General features: G+C 46.9%; 1 protein-coding gene and 1 long non-coding RNA gene across 3 annotated transcripts in view; one reads left to right on the top strand and one right to left on the bottom strand.

Moving 5' to 3' along the window:
• The window catches only part of LOC125940444 (uncharacterized), a 405,801-nt gene extending 403,460 nt beyond the window's left edge, over positions 1-2,341 (bottom strand). The window contains exon 1 of one of the 2 annotated variants that reach the window (XR_007463662.1): positions 2,234-2,341. This is a non-coding gene — a long non-coding RNA (uncharacterized LOC125940444). The remainder of the gene's footprint in view (positions 1-2,233) is intronic. The other variant, XR_007463665.1, reaches the window with a different exon arrangement.
• Positions 1-19,799, top strand: part of LOC119463475 (uncharacterized) — a 562,544-nt gene extending 542,745 nt beyond the window's left edge. Inside the window, exons 21-23 of the mRNA XM_049656653.1 lie at positions 13,810-14,118; positions 16,788-16,999; positions 19,427-19,799. Coding sequence (XP_049512610.1) covers positions 13,810-14,118; positions 16,788-16,999; positions 19,427-19,453 — 548 coding nt within the window. The 3' untranslated portion in view covers positions 19,454-19,799. The remainder of the gene's footprint in view (positions 1-13,809; positions 14,119-16,787; positions 17,000-19,426) is intronic.
• The last annotated feature ends 542 nt before the right edge of the window (positions 19,800-20,341 follow it).

Genomic DNA, 20,341 nt, shown 5'->3' with positions numbered 1-20,341 from the left:
GTCTCGGAATACAATACGGTTTTACGTAATGCCAGTGAATTATGAAGCGCTGCGCACGCACAACCGCTAGAACTGATTTTAATTTCACCACAAGGTTCTCGTGTTATTGTCCTGCAGATCCGGATTCACCGAGCAACATCGATATTGAAGCTTAAAAACTTGATGCATTTGTGCTGCTCTGGGAGGCACCTGCTAAATTTGCTAAGTTGCTAAGAATGTCGGTGCCGGTAATATTTGAAGATTCTTTCCATAGCAACAAGCTATCTTCGGTATTATTCAAGGTGTAGACTACGGAGCCTCATGCAGGAGTTTAGAGATTCCTGAATAACATTCTTTTTCTCGAGCAGTTACTGCTGTTCCGCACTGTTTTGACAGCGACAGACGTGTCAGTTTTCTTCTTTCATTATGATAGCATACGCTTACTGGATAAAACAACGATGATTCAGGAAATTTGAATTGAACGGGTGTTTTTCAACTACTCGAGCGTTCAAGAAACACAAGCAATTGTTCATAAAATTTTTGGCATATGTTCAAGGATTCTCAAAATTTCTGCGCCAGCAGTGTGATGCGTCAGCGAAAACTGAACGTTGTGTGCACTGCTTCTCGCCAGACCCAGATCCGCCAAGGAACATAACCATGGTCGGAAAATGTCCATCACTTACCCGTCTACAGTGGGAACCATCGGCAAAAGTCAACGGAAGATTGCTTGCATACACGGTCAAAATATGCGACACGTTCAAATCTTGCAGTGGAGAAGCAAATATGCACGGCTGCATCGAACATCAAGCACATGAGACCTGGCTGGACTTTCACAGCAGTGTTGACACCAAGTACTGTGTCCTGGTCACAGCACGCTCACAATGCGGCGAGCAAGTTCTAAATGGTCGGGCAGCGGTAGCTGAAATCCGGACACCTTTGCCTGGTAAGATGTGCTCACATACACGAGAGTAGAAATATTTTTTTTGGTAGAGTGATTTTCGAAAGCTATAGAATTTAAATATTTTTCAGTGCTTTGCGGAGCTTATTTGGCATGTTTACATCGCTGCATAGTTCAGCTTGTTAGGTGGCATAAGAGAAATACTTTATTTGGCCAGGCTTCAGTGTTAACGATGTATGGAGAGCAATATTCTAAGAACGACAAAAATTTGAACTAGTTGCTGATATTCGCGTTATGAAAAGTTAGGCCATCAGACACGAACCCAAGAAGACGGAAACGGTCAACATAAACTCCGACTATCCACTGTGTTGCATCTAACAACACTCAAACTCATTTTACGAAACAATCTGAAGACGGAATGATTTTCCCCCGTTAGCAGCGACAAGACTAGGTCAATTTGACACGATGCGGTGACACGGAAGCTCGCGTGAACTGCGATTGAAAGTCGGCGTTTCTGCAGTCTATTTTCATACCGTTGTGCGCTCAACTTTTCTAACGTGAAGAACAGCCTCACCAATTCTTGAAAAATTGAAATATGAATTTGATCTTTACTAATTACCTGCCGCACTGACTTTGTCACTATCTGGCTACTAAGCAGGGAGTCGAACTTTTGTCTGTAAGCATTGACGGCCGTATTCTTATGTAGGCAGAAGGCTAACAGGATCGTACGCAGTGGATGCGTGTTTAAGGACTCGAGCAGGTTTTTAAGAAACCCTCATGAGGACGTCTTATGTTCGTCGTCTCTTCTTGTGTATTGTGCAGCACGAGAACACGGTGAGAGCAAGAGCCAACGTCTAGACAAGTGGACTTGTCTTCTACTTGCCTTGAAAAAGACAAGTCCACTTGTCGAAACGTTGGCTCTTGCTCTCACCGTGTTCTCGTGCTGCTCATCGTCTTGAATTTCCATCTCCCGCATTCCCCTTGTTTTTTTATGGAATTCTGCTCTATTGGTCATACATCTTGCACCAAGCGTCGGTGCGCGTATCTTTTTATTCTCTCTAACTGCTCTAATCACCAACCCACTAGTGCACTTCGCGCATGCCAAGGAAAGAAAAATGACATTGACACAACTCAAAATTATCCCGTTACAGTTCTACCCGACGTCCCAAATCTCGAACTAAAAGCTGCTGATAATCACTACGTCACCGTGGCCTGGGATACACCTCGGGGCATTTTTGACTTCTACTGGCTCGATGTCACAAATGAAAATGATAATGAAAAGGACAGTGTCCAGAAACATCATGCGGGCTCTTGTGCCAACGGCACCATTATTCTTGCTGAGCAGACTCAAGTCACCTGCGGCCCTTTCGATCCCTGCTCCAGTATTAGTGTGACTGTTCGCACGTTCATCAAAGGACCACCGGCACGCACCTCGATGGGAACCACCTTAAAAGGTGTTTTCCTCAGCGGTCAAGGTTAGTAAAGATCTAACTACCTTTCGTTAAAGCTTTTCGAAAACATGGCTCTGTAACTTCCGATAGTGCATTGTGCATGATGTCACTGAATACATTGACCTGTCCCACTGTATTTCTTATACTTTAATATTTAGTCCTAGTATCGGGTGGTCTTTACTTCGAAAATATATTGTTTGGAGCACAAAGATTTTATTCTTAGTCTCCAAATTTTTTCTGAGTCTCAAAAGTGTTGCGAGGCGTTGATCTTGCAGTAAATATAATAGAAATGCGGTGAAATTTTATTGAGATGAATGGTATGGTGTGGCAAACCTTTATTGAGAGAGCTATGGCTCATCGGCCTATTAAGGGTAATGGAGTTAGGTAATTGGGAGATGACGACAGGGTGAGCCACTGAGGAATGCTTCACCGCATGGTTACACCATACGGAAAATTCCCGATTCCGCAGCAAAGGCGAACAGCGCTCGCAGGACACTGTCGTCCTCCACCGAGGGACGGGTCCACTCCTCGAAGCTGGCCACTTGCCCCCTGTGCTTTCGTCGGAGGGCTGCATACTTTGGGCACTCTCACAGCAAGTGGCTGATGGTTGGCGCAGCTGCCGTTTTACACGCTGGACAATTGGTTTGTATAGGTGGTAGTTCTTCCGTAGTGTTGCCCGGAAGGCGTCTGCTTTCCTTGTGTGCACGCCAGCGTGCAAGTACATCCGACGTCAGTGTTGTTCCGGTGCGGGCCTTGTGCACGAGTACTTGACACGCGCGCGACAAGCCTGCAGGCAGTGGATCTTCGTTTGGCGTATGTTGGTGTTCATGGAGCTGTCGTCACCTCTGCCATTCTAGGAAGGATGTATCTTGATTTCGTCATTTTTCAGGGACACAAAAGTTGCTACATCGCTGCGGCACTCGCAGTAACGCACTCGCAGTGGCGTGAGCCGCTTTGTTCCCTAGCACTGCGCAGTGGCCGGGAACCCACCGTACCCGTGTATCGACGGCGTGCACCGTGCGCCGCCTCCTGCTGGTCTGCTATCTTCCTTGCGATTGGGTCAGTGTGGGAGGCTCGTAATACGCGGAACGCCACTTGCCTGTCGGTATATATTGTAATTTGTGAAGTACCTGGAGGTTCTTTGAGGCGTCGTGCAGTACGTCAAAGACAGCCTGCAGTTCGACCGTGAGTACGTCGGGTGGTTCTTGATTACCAAATACGTAATCTCTGAGGCCCGTGGTTCCATATGAATAAAACATTTTATATGTCAGTAGCAATCTGTCGATTTGTGCTTTGCAACGTAGAGGTAATTCAAGAATGTGTATTACCATAGCATCGTTAATTGTGACCAATGTTTTCAGAAGCAGTAGCAGATATTACCATCGTGATCAAGCGCATGCTTTCGTGTTTTTAAACTTCATATCGCGCAGTAAGTTTGTGCATCCAGGAGTTGAAGCTTTACAAAGGCAGTGACAAGACTATCATTTTTCTTCTATTTCACTTCCTTTAAGAAGAACTCAGTGGTACTGCTAATAAAGTATATGTTAATCAGCGATCGAATGATGTGAAGGCCAGAAGGCATAGAATCTTCTTTAATAATATTAACCATGGTATTAAAGAAACCTTATAGCAGTGCACATTTGATCGGTTATACTAAAAAAAACACAGATAGGAGAATCTGATGATGATGTGCAAGATATCGAGTAATATTTTTGTGGTACATAAACACGCTTGATATTGATGTGCGCGTAGTGGCTTCCCAACATTTACAAAATCAAATAATGAGAGAAGTCGTACTGAATACAAAGCATGTCGTCTATAAATGAAAAAATTCAAGATTTACATGTTCACTGTGCATCAATAAATTCAATTTACAAAGCGCTCTAACTAACTATACTATGCTGTAGCGATGCTCTTTGTTCTTTTTTTATATGCTTTCAAATCTTCACCAAGATTGAGGTATTGAGGCAAATTGGCATTTTTTGGAGCAGGGTTAATTATGTTGATAGCACGTAACTAATTTAAATGTAACTAGTGCAGTAACCAGACATTGCTAAACTGGTTGTTTGCGACAATATTGAACTGTTCCGCTAGACTTACAGTGAACGCTTATCAGGTATGACATGAGTGCAAATAGAAATGGTAAGAAATGCGCATGCACCGCGCGCATACAATCCGGCAATGGAAGCGCAGCAAAATAGGTCACCTGCACACAGCAGTAATCACATGCAAACACGCCCTATTTGAGTTGCGGTAAAGTTGAAAATTAGGATCTTCATTTGTAGTCATCTGTATGTGCGTGTGTTTTTTTTCTTCCGCATTTTAAGCGTTACGGTTTGATTTCTTCCGTATTTAGCAACTAGCCAATTCCGTTGTACTGCAATATACCTCGAGTTACCAGGCCTTCTCCCTTGGTCACCTAGTTTCCACCTAATGCAGCTAGCACGTATATTTTGAGCGCTGCGTGGCTGTGTGCTTAGCAGATTGAAATGTTGCCTGTTTATTCGACGACAGCATTAATCTTGGCGAGAATGGCGAATGCAACAAGAGTGCTTTGTGTTCATGCGCATGTTTCGTCGGAGGAACGGTCGATTAAAAATATGTGTCATCAAATAACCGCCTCATTCGCACACCCTGCTCTTCAGATCCAAGTGAACCCAAGAATATCACTATTGTGGCGAAATCACCGTCCATGGCAAGACTCCAGTGGGAGCCACCAACGAGGATACACGGCATTCTAGACGTCTACAAGGTGAAAGTGTGCAAGGAGTACACAGTATGCGAACGAAAGGAAAGCACAGGCGGATGCATTGAGCACACTGTTTCTGATGCTTGGCTGGATTTTGAGAGCACCGCAGACACCTCGTACTGTGCCCTCATCACGGCAAGCGCACGCTGCGGTGTGGACGTCCTGACGAGTCTGCCAGCGACACTGCAAGTTAGAACGCCTTCTTTCGGTGAGCTTTCAAAATGAAGACTTGTTGCTTATTTCCCCACTATAGTCGGGTACAACTTTAGAAGACAGCGGCATTTGCTACTCCAAGGCGGATGCACACGAGCCTCCACCAATGGGCGCCCACTCTAGACTGATGTCATGAGCCGTGAAGCCGGTGACCCCACCGCTGGAGAACATGGCAGCCGGCGCTTCGAGTTGGGCCGAATCACGGCAGCGGGATTATTTTATTAGTCGCTGAGGCAGTTGGCTGCCGCGCTTCGGTCATATGGGCGGGGCCTCTCCTGTCTTCTTAAGTTGTACCCGACTATAGCTAAGATATGTTGTGATGTGTAATGCTGAGTAATCTTGGTCGATACTGGAAACTGTGTTCCTATAGGCCCTGACGTAGAGTGCCGATTCTTAAAGAGGTGCATGACACGTGTGGTCGCAAAAGTTATAATATGTGCAGTACTGCTATGGGTAGTTATAATGTGGGTACTAACGCGAGTTACTCAACCTGAGCTACGGAGCCAGTTGCAGTGTGTTCATATATATAAGAAAGTGCACTTAGTGTAGCAGCTTGGCCTTCATGCACTTTATTTGCTTTAAAGGGATGCGGGCACAAAATCAGAAAATTTTACGAGAATGGTAAAAATGAATCCTCAGTGTGTGATTTCACCGAAAAGAAGTAGTCACTTAGCTCATTTTTGAGTCGATGGCTTTATTTTTCGCGTTTTTGTGAGCGCGTGCCTCCCCGCACGACCCGCGGGAGTTGGAAGGCTTGACGTCACGACACCCTCGTCGGATAGCCAGCCGGCCGGCCGTGGTCATTCGAAGCGCGCCGACGCCGCCATCGCGAGCATGGGTTCGAGTTCTGGTGAGTCTACCAGCGATGAGTACACGTCTGAAGACGAAGACCAGTCCAACTTGTCAAGAAATATTACCGCTTACAGATACGAGCCTTCCGCGTCAAGCTACGAAGAAGAGCAGGCGGCCGTGGAAGTGCAGGTCAGGTTTTCGCGAACCGTAGCGCGAATACTTTGCTCTGCACGAGACACTTAAGCAATGATTATTGGTCTTTGCCTGACCTAAATTTTCGGCAGTGGCGTAATCGTCTTGCTGCCGAAGATTTACACCAGCGGTGAAGTAGAATATACTTGGTTACTGCAATATTAGCTGTTTTTGTCTGTTTGAGCTCTGCGCCACCAGGTGGCAGCACAATACAGGCTGCTCACGTTTACGGTTCCGCCCGAACGCCCCAGCGCCCGCGTTTACCCGATTACCGGACAACCTAAAGCTCTCTAATAGGCAAGTATCCAAAGTTTACGCACCTTCTCGTCTCTGGGATACGTGTGCGACGACGTGCCACGACCGACGATGCTGTTATAACAGCAATGTCTGGGCATTTCCTTCCGCCGCGACGAACGCGTCAGTACCGAGCGACGGCCGCGGGAAGCCTGATGTTAGACGCACCACCTGCGTGGAGTGCCGACGGGGATAGTGTTTGAGATGGACCACGTGCGAAGATCGCCGAAAGGGGTTAAACAAACGCTGCAAGGAACCGACACCCCTGGAAACACTGCGACAGCTGTGGCCGACCTTGGCCGCGGGTGGGTGTTATGACGTCAAATTTCAGCGTCTGCCGGCGGCCGCTTGGAGGCAAGGGGCAACAGAAAATCGCAAAAAAAAGATGTTTCTCGTTCTTTTTTCAAAGCAGCTTGGCGTATTCGTCATTTTCAACAGTTCAACTTTTGTTCCGACGGAAAAAAAAACACCCGCCAACTTTTGTGTCCGTATCCCTTTAAATCCTGTTTGATGAATAATGAGAGGGGGAAACAGTGTGTGTCGCGATTGCACCTGTGCACGAGGCCTGCGCTTCTGTACTTATAACGACACGCGTGTCGGAAGTGCCGGAGCGCCTGCAGCAGAGGTTGCGGAAGATCCATGGGAGGTGCCATACCGCGGCGGCGCTTGCGTCGGTGTAGTGTGGTGCCGTATGAAAAAAAAATGTATGATTTTATAGTGTATGCAGCCCACGTATGCAACCTAAACAGCTTCGCTTGTTACCCGTCCCCATATGAACGTTGCGATCTAGCGAATTCGTTTACAATTGCATTTCCAGGTACAGTTCTGGTTGGTAATTTCTCGGAAATACCAGAGTTCTTCTAACTCAGGCGGGCCAAATTGTGCGTTGCAAAAGAAGTGATTCTGAGGTGAAATTATCATTGTTCTTGACGTCACTAGTTGACCACCCCAGTGGTTCCTTCAAGAAGGGTGCCCAGGATCTTGTTTCAATTTTCAGCCGTTTTCTTGGCATACATTCCTGCAATATTCTGCGGGTGCTATTGTCATCGTGGTCTCTGTACTCTGATAGTCTGGTTGCCATGCCCAAACCTAGTTTAGCATTAATGGAGTGGGACCAATTGTTTTTGCGATAGCATTATATGACCCATTACGATAAAATCAGTCGACGTAGGAGGTGTGACCGAGGATGGTACTGTAAGGAAGAAGTGCGCCGTGCACAGCTCCGCACTATCTTTACCTTATTACCTCATGTACAATTATGTATACTTTTTATATATTTATTGAATGACTGTCCAATGAATCGTCTAAGAATTTACACGCTTTAATTTATTCACCGGAGGTATACATTTGCTAATTTATTCACTTAGCACATATATAATATCTGCCCGACTCTTGGCTAATCTCCGTGAGTGGGTATGTGCCAAAGAAGTCAAGGCCATAAACATCAGCTTCAACATCAGCCCAGAAGCCTGTTCACCAGCTCTTCTCAAGTGGGAATCGGGCTAGACGCTATGCCTGGTGTGACTGGCTAAGCCTACGCTGTTGCGTCTTCCAGTCGGCGTCATTCGTGTCGTCCACAGCCGTGTCGGACATCTTTGTCAGAACTGTTAGAGGTTTGCTGGCTCTCCTAAAACCCTGGAATTGCGCAGCCGGATCCTCCCTGCCATCATGACCTCCGAAGGCGCCACGAGATTACCACCACCTGCTGCCCAGTCCTCCGTACACCCCGGCACACTCCTTCAGCGGGACCCTCCCATCTTCAGAGGCACTGACGACCACGACGTCGATGACTGGCTCTGATCTTATGAACGCGTCATTGTGAACAACAAACGGTATACTATCAGGAAATTAACCACCGTCCCCTTTTTACCTCACCGGAATTGCCCACTTGTGGTTTCGGTACCACGAAAGCGAAATCCCAAGCTGGACTGTGTTCAAGACAAAGTTCAGTGGGGTCCTTGGCCACCCTGCTGTTCGAAAGCTTCGTGCCGAACAGCGTCTGCAGTCACGCTCTCAGCGACCTGGTGAGACGTTTACCAGCTATATTGAAGATGTCATCGATCTCTGTAAACCCGTCGATGTATCAATGACCGAGGGCGATAAAATCAAGCATATATTGAAGGGTATCGACCAAGACGCGTTTCAGATGCTGATTTCAATGTGCCCCTATACTGTGCCCAAATCATTAAGCTGTGCCAAAGCTACGACGAGCTCCGCCGACAATGCCTCGTCACCCACCGCCCTGTTCCACACCAGGAATCGCTGTCCGGTTTAACCCCACCTTTTCAAGATCCCACCGTCCTCTCGTAGATCAAGGCTTTCGTGCGGGAAGAAGTTTCTCGCCAGCGCTTCCTCACCTCCAACCCGCCGGAGTCAAGTTCGTACCTTAGTCCAACACTACGAAATGTTATACAAGAACAAGTGTCCGAGGTCCTTCCACTGGAGCAGGCGCCTGAACTCACCGCCCCATTGTCTTACGCCGACACCGTCGCACGACCACGACCACCAAGGTTCCGGGTTTGCCTCCGATGCCTAGCCCTGTTTTTACCTCCACGCCGCCACGGCCTCCAGTCCATCGAGTAATTAATCCCTGGCGCACAATGGACAATCGGCCCATCTGCTATTCGTATGGTATTCTCGGTCATGTTGCACGCCTGTGCCGCCACACTCCACTTCCTCCACGTGACGACCCACGCACAGCTGAGTACGACAATCCGTTCTTACGCTCCCCCCCCCCCCCTTCCGTATTCGCAAACGCTCCTTTCCTTACACGTAAAGCCGGCCTTTCGTAAGCAGAACTTAAGTTAAAGTGTGCGAAAAGGTAAAGGAGCTCTTCAAAAATCCACCTTACGACATTTTAAGGGCACCTTATGAAAGGCGCCCTTATCCAAATATGCGTGTGACATGGGAGCGAGGCTATGCACATTTTTACGCTTGAATCGTCTGTGCATGTGCGTATAATTTATTCTTACAACAAGACGTTAATAAAACTGTGCTCCACCACTCCTACAAGCAAGCACACCCAACGTTAAACAGGCAGTTAGCTCGTTGTTGACTCAACTTTACTTTCAGCTGGCCACCATGCAGCGGAGCTGTCGCAGTAACATGCTTGCTAAAATTTCACGTCGTGCCTTTTTTGTGTGCTTTTGTTTTGTGATGTCCGCTCACACGTTGTGTTATTTGGACTTTTTCTCTTTCCTTACACTTTATTTCTTTGCTGTGTTGAACCAAGAATGTGTGGTTGCTTACGCAAGCCGCACTCTCACGAAAGCTGAAGCGAATTATTCAGTCATGGAAAAAGAATGTTTAGCGATTATCTGGGCCATAACAAAATTTCGGCCATACCTGTACTGCTGGTCCTTCGATGTCGTTACCGATCACCACGCACATTGCTGGTTGTCGTCACTCAAACATCCCTGTGGTGGCCTAGCCCGGTGGGCACTGAGGCTCCAAGAGTACGACATCAGGGTTACCTACCGCTCAGGCAAGCAGCACGCCGATGCGGATGCGCTTTCGCCCTCGCCTCTCCACGCCGACATTGTCAGTGTCTCCATCGTAGACGACCTACTTCCATCATTAGCTTCTGTCGATATGGCTTTAGAACAGCGCAATCACTCCAGGATTTCATGTTTGATAGATTACCTCGCTGATTCGCCTGCACGCCCGCCATTCCCAGCGCTACGCCGACAAGCTTCCCACTTCGACATCCGCGACGGAATTGTATATCGCCGTAACTACAGTTCCGACGACCGCAAATGGCTGCTAGTAATACCCCGGCAGCTCCGCACTGATGTATGCGCCGCTTTCCATGCCGATTCTCAGTGCACCGATTCTCAGTTCTCAGTGCGATTCTCAAGACCTACAGGAGACTACGTCATAGGTTTTGTTGGCGTGGTATGTACACATTTGTGCAAATGTACATTCGCTCTTGCACAAACATTCACATGTGCGTGACGTCATCAAAAAATGCGTTTGCGCCCTGAGACGATGGCATCACCCAGGCGGTGACCAATCGCTGCACGCAAACCGAATTCTTCGAAAACCGAAGCGTTACTAATACGGCCCCAGGTGCCCGTGGGGCGTAGGAAGCACGCTTCCTCGAAGCCACGGTGGCTCCACGGCTCTCGTTGATGGAAGTTGTGCCTATTGCGTGTGTCATTGCACACGTGGCGGCGTAGCCCATGTAGAGGATGTGGCGCCACGTTATGAGTGTATAAAAAAACTGAAAAAAAAAAAGCGCTTAACCTTGCATTCCGCCGCGCACCGCTTGAAACAGCGAAGCTGGGCAATCGTAGCCCAGCATTTTATGGAAGTGCGCGCGAACTTTTCATCTTACCAGTCCTGATCAATATTATTTCGTTTCGCGCGTCTCGGACTTACGGCCGTCACTGTGCGTTGCTCAGCGATGTTCGCAACACCAACACCGCGTTCCAGGAGACCCGCTCCGTGAATGCGTCTCTCTCTCGCTCTCATAGCACGCAAGACCTCTTCACCTCGCAGAGCACGAGCGTACGAACGCGCCAGCTGTGCACAAAGACAACGACGCTCGAACGCAATCATATGGTTCGGATAATTGCATGCTCTGCAGGCGTGGCTGTATAGCCTAGTGGTTACGACGCTCGCTTTGGGAGTGGGGGTACGCGGGCTCGAATTCCGCCTCGGCAAGAAAGTTTCTTTTCTTTCTTGGTAGTTTCTTGCTACGCATCACAAATTACGGCTTTCTTGAACAGCTGTTCAAGCATTATTGCCTAATTTAACGGTGCGGAGCGGTTATTCGAGGTATGAAATACTCGCGGGCAAGGTTGCACGTTGAGACGCTTGGAGAGTTAAGGGCCGCGTGTCGCAGAAAAAAATTGGGAGGACGCTTAAGCTTCGCTTTCAAAAGTGGAACGCGATAGCATTCAAAGATCTCTGACTGCTTCTCACGCTTCCCGACAACTGCAGCTTAAGCAACCGTAATGGTTACCGGGAAACACTGGCGGCGAATGCTATGCACGAAGGCAAGCTTTCTGGTAGAAACGCGGCTTCTTGCGTGGGGCGATCCCGGAGGCGACTTTACAATTGCTAGAGGTACAGCGAGGGCGTGGCACTGCGGGTCACTTGACTTCCGCTTAACACGTGTGGTCATGGCAATCGAGTAGCTACTAGGTGCCTAGGGAAATAATCGCTTAGGGACTTTTGAGCCACTGGTCTGGCGCGGCGGCTGCTAGCTACTGAGCGTGGCTCTCTTATATCTTGCACCGGGCGCAGCGACCTTGCCGAGCGCAGGTCCTAGGTGCGTAGGGAGCGAATCGTTAGAGCACGTTGAATGTCTGGCGATGTCTGGGCCACGCCGGCCGCGCTTTATTATTGCAGCGTTTGTTCTAGTGGCGGAAATCCTTGCAGTAGTGGTGGTGTGGCATGACCACCTTTGATCTCGGTGAACTGTGGTGGTATAAACAAGCGGATACTGCTCGCGTTTGTGCCCCGGTGCCGCGGCGGAAGCCGCGGTACTGGGCGCCGACGCAAAGCGGCGGTCGTTGGGGCGTTGCGAAACCGCCGGGGTGGCTCAGTCAGCTAAGGCGTTGCGCTGCTGAGCACGAGATCGCGGGTTTGAATCCCGGCCGCGGCGGCCGCATTTCGATGGAGGCGAAATGAAAAACGTCCGTGTACTTGCGTTGTAGTGCACGTTAAAGAACCCCAGGTGGTCAAAATTAATCCGGAGCTCTCCACTACGGCGTGCCTCATAATAACTGGTTTTGGCACGTAAAACCCCAGAAAGAAGAAGAAGAAGACGTTGGGGTCATGCGGAGCGCAGCGTAGCAACACCCCAAATAAAAGAAAGACTGCTCCAGTCAGGTAGACGGCTCCCTCTAGGACAAGCGAGCACGAGGACAAGCGAGTGCTCGAGCTTGCGAGAGAGAAACGATGGTATTCCTAAACAAACGCATCACTGTTTTGATGATTTAAATATAATCTCACTATCACGGAGGGAGCAGTCTACCTGATAGTGAGATTATATTTGGATCATGAAAACAGTGATGCGCTTTTTAGGAATACCATCGTGTCCCAAAAGTCCCTAAGCGATTATGTCTCTAGGCACCTAGGAGCTCCACGATTGCCATGACAACACATGTTAAGCGAAAGTCACCTGACCCACAGTGCCACGCCCCCGCTGTACCTACTAGCAATTGTAAAGTCACATCCCGGAGATCTTGCACAGCCGCACCAAAATATTTCATAATTTTCAGGTTTCCGTTTTCGTTTTGCACTTTTAAAATTTCAGTCTGAGAAGATTTAACATAAAAGGCATGCGCTGTGGGTGTTTTGTTTTATGACATTTGTTTGTGGATTGTCATTCTCGAAATTCTGAGGAATAACTTTGCCAAGAAAGCAAGACAAGGTATCAGCATCATTAATGATTGATGGAATGGTGTGGCTTACGTAAATATTTTTGGAGGGCCTTCGTGGTTGGGGATGATTTTCTCGGCCGCTGGCCCAAAAGCCGACTCCAACGCCGTATTTTCGGTGACACGGGGCCCTTAACGCTCTCGCGTTAAAATCCGGTGTCGGTGTCGGCGTCCGCGGTAAGCATCAGCGTCTGGCGTTAATAATCATCCCGAACCACCCCGACTGGGCGGGTTCTTCGCGTGGCGCTAGGCGTTAGTGAAGAAAAATCGAACTTCTCAAAGTAAAATCTGTCAGAGAAATTGTAAAATACAACTTAACAACAATCTACAGACCTGATAGCGTCAGATTGTAATTTGAACATAAGAGAAAAAATCCTGATAAGCTGCCAGGGATCTTCGAATGCTATCGCGTTCCACTCTTAAAGGCGAAGCTTAAGTGTCCTTCAATTTTGATGGTGTTTCACTGTACTTTGGCGCAAGGCAACATAGGGGAATGTTGAAAACCAAGCCTTTCTAAATTTTGATCAGGTCCCTTGTCGCAGAAAATACGGTGTCGGTTTCGGCGTCAATGGCATCTAATAATGCTATCGCGTTCCACTCTTAAAGGCGAAGTTTAAGCGTACTCCTAGTTTTGGTTTGCCCTTACCGGGGCGCAATTAGAAAGCAGGGGAGAGCTTGCGCGGACAAGGAACGTGCGGAAGGAAACATTTCACCAAAAGACTATAAAGCTTTGGCATTTTCACACATAAGTAGACTAAGTGTCTCTCTCTGCCGAATTATTTACCTTTAGGCTTGTCTATGTTAAGCCTGGGTTCTACGAATGCTTGTATTGAGAAGTACTCGTGCTTTCAGACCCCCCTGATGTAACCAAGCTGTCATTGCTCTCCGCTGGGAATAACTACATCACCGTTGCCTGGGAAAGACCAAAGGATCGCTTCGATTACTACTGGGTGTCTATTACCGATGACAGAGACGAGAAACACCGTAATGCTGGATCGTGCACCAACGGCACAATCATTCACCCAGAGCAGACCCAGGTCACATGCAGAAGCCTCGATGCTTGCACCAATGTGAGCGTAACCTTACGTACACACAGAAACGGGCCGCCGGAGCGTACGTCCATCGGAGTTTCCCTCCAGCACATCTTTGTCCCGGGTAAAGGTGAGTATTATTTTCATAATCCTTTGGATGAAATGGCTCGTTGTAAAGGCTCAACACGACACTCAATGTGTGCAAGAGCGCAAAACACGATAGAAGAAATGTCGAACGTGTAGTTTACTCCCGCTTTCATCTTGTTTCCCTATTATGATATGCACAAAGTTCGCATTTGTTGCTCAGGATTCGACAAGTCTTGGCGCCTCACTAATGATATGTTCGCATTTTATTGATAATGGTAAATGAATATGCCTTTCGTGCGATGCAGTCAGAATGCAGTAAATGCTGAATGTTCTTTCTCATTCTAGGTTGGTATGGCCGATATTTTTGAAGGAATCACTTTGAGAAACATTTATACGAGTTCAAGTTATGTGGAAGAGACTCCTTTACTTAATTTATTGCTAATTGTAAACAAACATAATTGCCAATGCTATGTTTTATTGCAGTAGTGGACACTCATTGAATCAAACAACACTGATTCATTATATTGATGCGAACACTAGAGATTGACGGAGGGCAGAATGTTAGCTTTCACTACTCGGTTCACTTGCCCGTAAAGCATAATGTTTTCAAGTATTGTCAAATTTTAAAACAAGCTGCGAAATGTTTCAGTGCTAGCGTAATGAAATGTACTTCCTTGCTACTCAGAACCAGATTGACCATAGAACAACGCCACAGTAGGGAAATCGTCATTGCTCTCAAGCCTACGGTGGGATCCGCCGGCAAGAGTTGTCCCGAAAATTTGTAGCCTATACGGCTAAAATATGCGACACCTTCAAGTCATGCGGTACACAGAGAGGCATTCACGTCCGGTTGCACCGAACCTTAAACAGAGCTGAACGACACTGGGCTTGATTTTATTAGCACAGTAGACACCAAATACTGTGTTCATATCGGAGTAAGCGCCCAATGTGCGTTCTGACATTCTGACGAGGAATTTATTACAGCATGTTTGGTCCTCATTTCTTCAATTTCTTCAATTATATACAAGCATGTTTATCACAGAATGAAAAAAAAAAAAAACGTGGGAAAAAGACGTTATCAGTGGAAGCTGTATCATGCGTCTTGCATTTTAAAATCTTAATTCTATCTGCTCCTTTCTCACCGTTTCGTAAGTTCAAAGGCACCCATGTGTTTGACCTTGCTTTCGCTATGGCGATCCCGCAACATATCATTTGACGAGGTAGCAAATGCATCGCAACCGACATCCGAAAAGCTCAAGTTCAAGACGTGTATATTTGTGAGCCCACGTGCCCTTCCTAAGGGAGCACAATAGCTGCTTTAATGGATGGTATATAGTAATTTACAAAGCTGTAAACAATATCGGAGCGAAGAAAGAAGTGGGTTCTTTGTTATAGAATGTAAACAATTTGCCGTACGTTTTGGGAGCATGTCGTTACTTGTACCCACGTGTGTTGTGCTTTTTTACTTCCGTGTACTAAGATAGGTCAGCACATTTTTTCCGGTGTTTCGAAAATTTCGAGGGACACCTGCGTTTTTCCTGCCTTTTTCTGCGCCATCGGAATTTCTAGAAATGTGACATCACCACGTAGGTTACATTTGCACGGGCTTAAGCTCCAATTGCTTCCGCCCACGCAAGTAATTGTCCACCCAAATCTACTACGCTGCCGTACCGCCAGCGATGTTATATTTTAAACAATTCGCCTGCGTGATAGCAGCTTCAAGGGAATTCATTCTTCGTTAAGCGCAACGTCTCTAAATAGAATACGGTTTTACGAACGGTTTTACGTAATGCCAGTGAATAATGAAGGGCTGCGCATACACAACCGCTAGTATTGATTTGAATTTCGCCGCAGGGTTTTTGTGTTATTCTCCTGTAGATCCGGATTCAGCGAGGAACATCTGTATTGAAGCTTAAGAATTTGACGTTGTTATGCTGCACTGGGAGGCACCTACTAAAGTTGAAGGCGTACATGGGGAGTTCCGAGCAAAAATATGCAAAATCTTCAAGTCACGCGTTCCAGGTCATGCAATGGGGAACTGCTCTGATTGTCGCACGTCAGCGACATGGCTTAAAGTGAACGCGACATGTGTTACTTTCTGTATGCTGGTGATGGAAACCTCATGGCACGGCGCTGACATTCTTGCGAGTCGCTCATTGACAATGCAAGTGACGGCACCTTCTTCTGGGGAGCTGATACTTGAATGCATCTTAATGTTTACGAACCCGCTAAGTGACATTGCGCAAGTTTCGAAGCACAATATATTATTCGGCGCAAACTTTATTTGTCACAATAATTGCTAGCAGTTGTAGTCGTGTTAAAATTTTGGACAAAAATGGAAGGAAGGTAAGGAACGATGCCCGCCGCCCTCATTTCCTTTCCTCCATGTGTCCTTAATTATATCGAACGCCTCATACAACCACTTGACGTGTTTAGTTAAGTTGACACTGGTACCACCGCTTACATACTGGCTGTCTCATTAAGCTGTACTCGAGCGTTAACATTCAGCTTCAGCTGCCGGATGACAGTCAGGTTTACACAAACTTGTACGAAGCAGAATAACTTTTTTTAAATATTATTAACTGCAATACAGGCTGAAACCTATGGACAAGGAACATTTACAATCCTGTCTTAAGTGTGGATACAATCTTCGTTACGTATCAAAATCTTTCATTAGCACGTGCTAATAATATTTTGCACACCTTTCGTCAGCGTGTCCGCAGAAACCGTTGTACCAGTGGGTGGCCTGGCGCGGAAATACCGTCCCAGAAAACGCGGTGCCCGGCGGGCAGCACAAGTCCGGCACCCTGTATGTCTGCCGGGCCAAACTCGATGGTCAATTCATACCGGGAAAGCTGGCATCCTGGGACAGCACGTGCTACGTTCCATACGGAAGAGGCCGACGTAGCTACAAGGAATTTGAGGTGCATGGAATTTGTCAAGCGCTTTGACTGTTCTCCTTTCTTGCCAATGACCCAGCGTACCATAACAAATGAAAAAAAAGAAGAAGAGCCAAGCAAATATGCGCGTCGTGCCACTGGATTGAAAGTTCTTTGGTGTTGAAAATGGGTTCTTGCATGGCTGCTGTACAGTCGCGACCAAAAGCTTGGGTAGCAAATATGCCGCGGTTTCTTTTTTAGGAGCCTGGGCATTCCGGCTGAAATGAAGAGATTACGCATTCATGCACGTGTTTGGCGAATATAATGTAATAATCAAATTCCAGGCCGCGGAGCTGCTTTAGAAGATATTTTAATTTTTACTGACCCCGTGGTCTAGAAACTTTTGCTCAAGACTCTACATAAGTAAAGCGAAAAGCTCCGATCAGTTGACAGCGCCGTGTCTATTATAAAAGATACAGACTTGAAAAAAAAAGACTTACCCAATTCTACACCTTTCCCTGATTAGGAAAAACTTGGAGCCCATTCCAATATGCATGTGTCAGAAGAATAGAGAGGCTCTCAAGTTATCCTACAAGTGATTACACTAGTGTAGTTGCAAATTCTAACGACGTAGACGTTTGCATGAGCAACGGTTAGTGCTAAATCGTGTAGTGTGCAGTAATAATATTTTGCGTTGCCTTCAGTGGTGGATATATATGCATTTCACTTGTAGCACTAATGCGTCGATTGCAATTTGAATTTTCGGATGTGTTCTCCGCGTGATTTCAATGCAAATTATGTGCCGGAACGTGGGCACGCCAGAGTAAGCTTATTTTTAAATATGACATCGGAAAAGTGCTCATGTGTGCCGGACTGGTCCGATCGCACGAACGTTTAAACAGTGATAAATGCTTCCGAGAGTATTTTCGCAGATAAGCGTTGGGGTGTCAAAATAGCGCGCAATGAACGCGTTAGTTTACCCGTGAGTGGAGGCAAAAACGTAGGAGTTTCGTATTACAATACTAAAACTGTTTTGTGGCAATGTCAAGCGGTAAACAGGTTCGGAAACATTTTTAGGTTGACTTGCTATGCCTCAGCCAGAATTAGTAGACAAAACTTTCTCCTTAACGTACAATTAGTGAATATAAAAAAAAAATAAACTGACCTCGAGACATAACAGTGTACAAGGACTCAAAAAATAAGGCAGAGACAATTAAGTCTGCTTACGCGTGGGAAGGCGAAAGCATTATACGATTTCTAGATTTCCAAATGCCGTAAACGCGATCATGTTGTACATTCATGACGTGGCGCCACCTCCTCCCCATCGGCTGCACTGTCACGTGCCCAGTGACGCACGCACTAGGTCGCACCTTTTGTAAGCCAGAATTGCGGCGCCGCCGTTTGGGTCGACGAAGCGTGCTCGTCTCGCACCACGAAGGCCCGGGTCTGTAATGGTTTCACATGAATAAAATAGTAATATATTGAAACACGGTAGCCTTTGTAATACGTGGGCTAAAGTATCGCCTATGCCATTTCATATCACTGTTACGCAATACCTAAACATATGTGGTATTTTGGGCTTGCGTTTGGCATCGTAAACATATTGTGCCAGAGAGTCCGAGTTTCAGGGTATAACAGTGAAATGTCAAGTTCACCCAGCATACGCTCATTGCAGATGTGCCATAGGAAGCACTTGTTCCTACTCAGGTGGATAATAGCGGGGTTAAAGATTATTTCGGCGATATTATAGTCATGCTTCTCAAGGATGAAGATGCTTTTGGGGATTGCAAGGCTCTTGAGTGTCATTTTCATAAAGAATCATTCATAGATATTGCTTGCGAAAAGTGCGCTAGCATGAGGAGCAAACTTCAAAAGCTGTGTTGTAGAAGGATAGACGATTATCCTCGGCTCGTTCTTCTGCAAAGCTAGCTTTGCCTCAGCGTAACACACGATGCACGGGAATTTATATTATTTTATTGCGTTAGAAATTACACGGATACTCCTGGCACGTGTGTGCCGTCGCCGTCGCCGTGATGTTCCGCAGGAAATCCAGGTGCGATAGCATCGTCCTATTGTGAATGCGATCTGCGATGGGGACTGAGTGCGCCGAGTGCTGATAGCGTCGTGTGCGCTGTGTTCTTGCCGCTCAACGAGAGGGAGCACGAAGGTGAATTCCCTCGCTGCTTCTGCAGCTGCAGCGCTTCATCACTCCAGAGTTTGACAGCGAGTTTCCGCGGTCATCGAGTAAGATTTGTTCATGTTTGCTTGTGAGTGCATCGCACCATGCTTGTTAATTTAATTAGCAAACGAATGCTTACAAGTTTATACCGATGATAAAACTATTATTCTTTCTTCGTGTAGCCGTCTACTAATTTGATATCGTAATCGCTGATTCGCCTTAAGGGCAAAGCAGCCTTGCGTCCTTGCGCCTTGTGTCCTTGTGTCCCACGCAGTGCTTTCTTGATTTTGCAGGTTCTTGTCGCAGAGGACCCCAGTTAAATGGGTGCTGGTTTCCGACGGTTCACAACCTGGCGGATTCATCCAGGGTGACAGCACCTCTGCCGGCGAACGCCTGTACATCGGCTGCACTGTGGCCGGCTAACCATTGGGAAAGTCCTCTCGTTTGACGGTTATCTCTACATACCTTATTATAGACGAGGACGACTAGTACGAATCACTAGTCGTCAATTCCATGAACTGCTCAAATGCTGGCTAGAGCAATTTAAAGAATTATGAGGTGTTTAATAACTATTACAAGATGTGACGCAATTGTTAGAATCAACGTTAAGCGAAGCTGTGTTTAAAACGTTTCAATAAAATTAATGTTATGCCGGTTGGCACGAGATGCGTGCAATCTTGTTTTATATCCGAGTTCGCGCGAGGAACTGTTCAGGTTCTTGCCCCATCACTAAAAATTCGTCAGTAGACTTCCCGTTAACATATGTAACTGTTCCGGTTGTGCACAGATTTTGCTAGCAAATACGTGCCCACCCAGAACAACGGCAAGACGTGGAGGCACCCACCACGTGACCATGAATAAGACCAATTCATGGATCAAGATCGCATCGCAGTTCCTTATATTGCTCGCATCGTAGCTTTATCTTGCTTCCAGGATCGGACCCCTTTCAACGGCGATAAACTGACTGTGCAAATGCGTATGTCAGGGAGTGGAAAGGCGTAAGAAAGCGTCGCGTTATTAAAGAAAATATGCGCTTGCAGGCGTGTATTTGTTGCAGTGAGGAAATTCGGGTACCGGTCATTTGCTGCTTCGTTGCACTATTCTGTAAAGAGCCGAGTTGGCCACACGTAGATCTGTAGGAGCAGCATAGATGGCTATGTCAGTTGACTTGCTATGCATGTACTGTCTTGTAGTGAAAAAGACACATT

The sequence above is a fragment of the Dermacentor silvarum genome, chromosome 9, assembly GCF_013339745.2.
Source record: "Dermacentor silvarum isolate Dsil-2018 chromosome 9, BIME_Dsil_1.4, whole genome shotgun sequence".
NCBI classification, from domain to species: domain Eukaryota; kingdom Metazoa; phylum Arthropoda; class Arachnida; order Ixodida; family Ixodidae; genus Dermacentor; species Dermacentor silvarum.
This window is presented reverse-complemented; position numbering and strand designations above follow the sequence as displayed.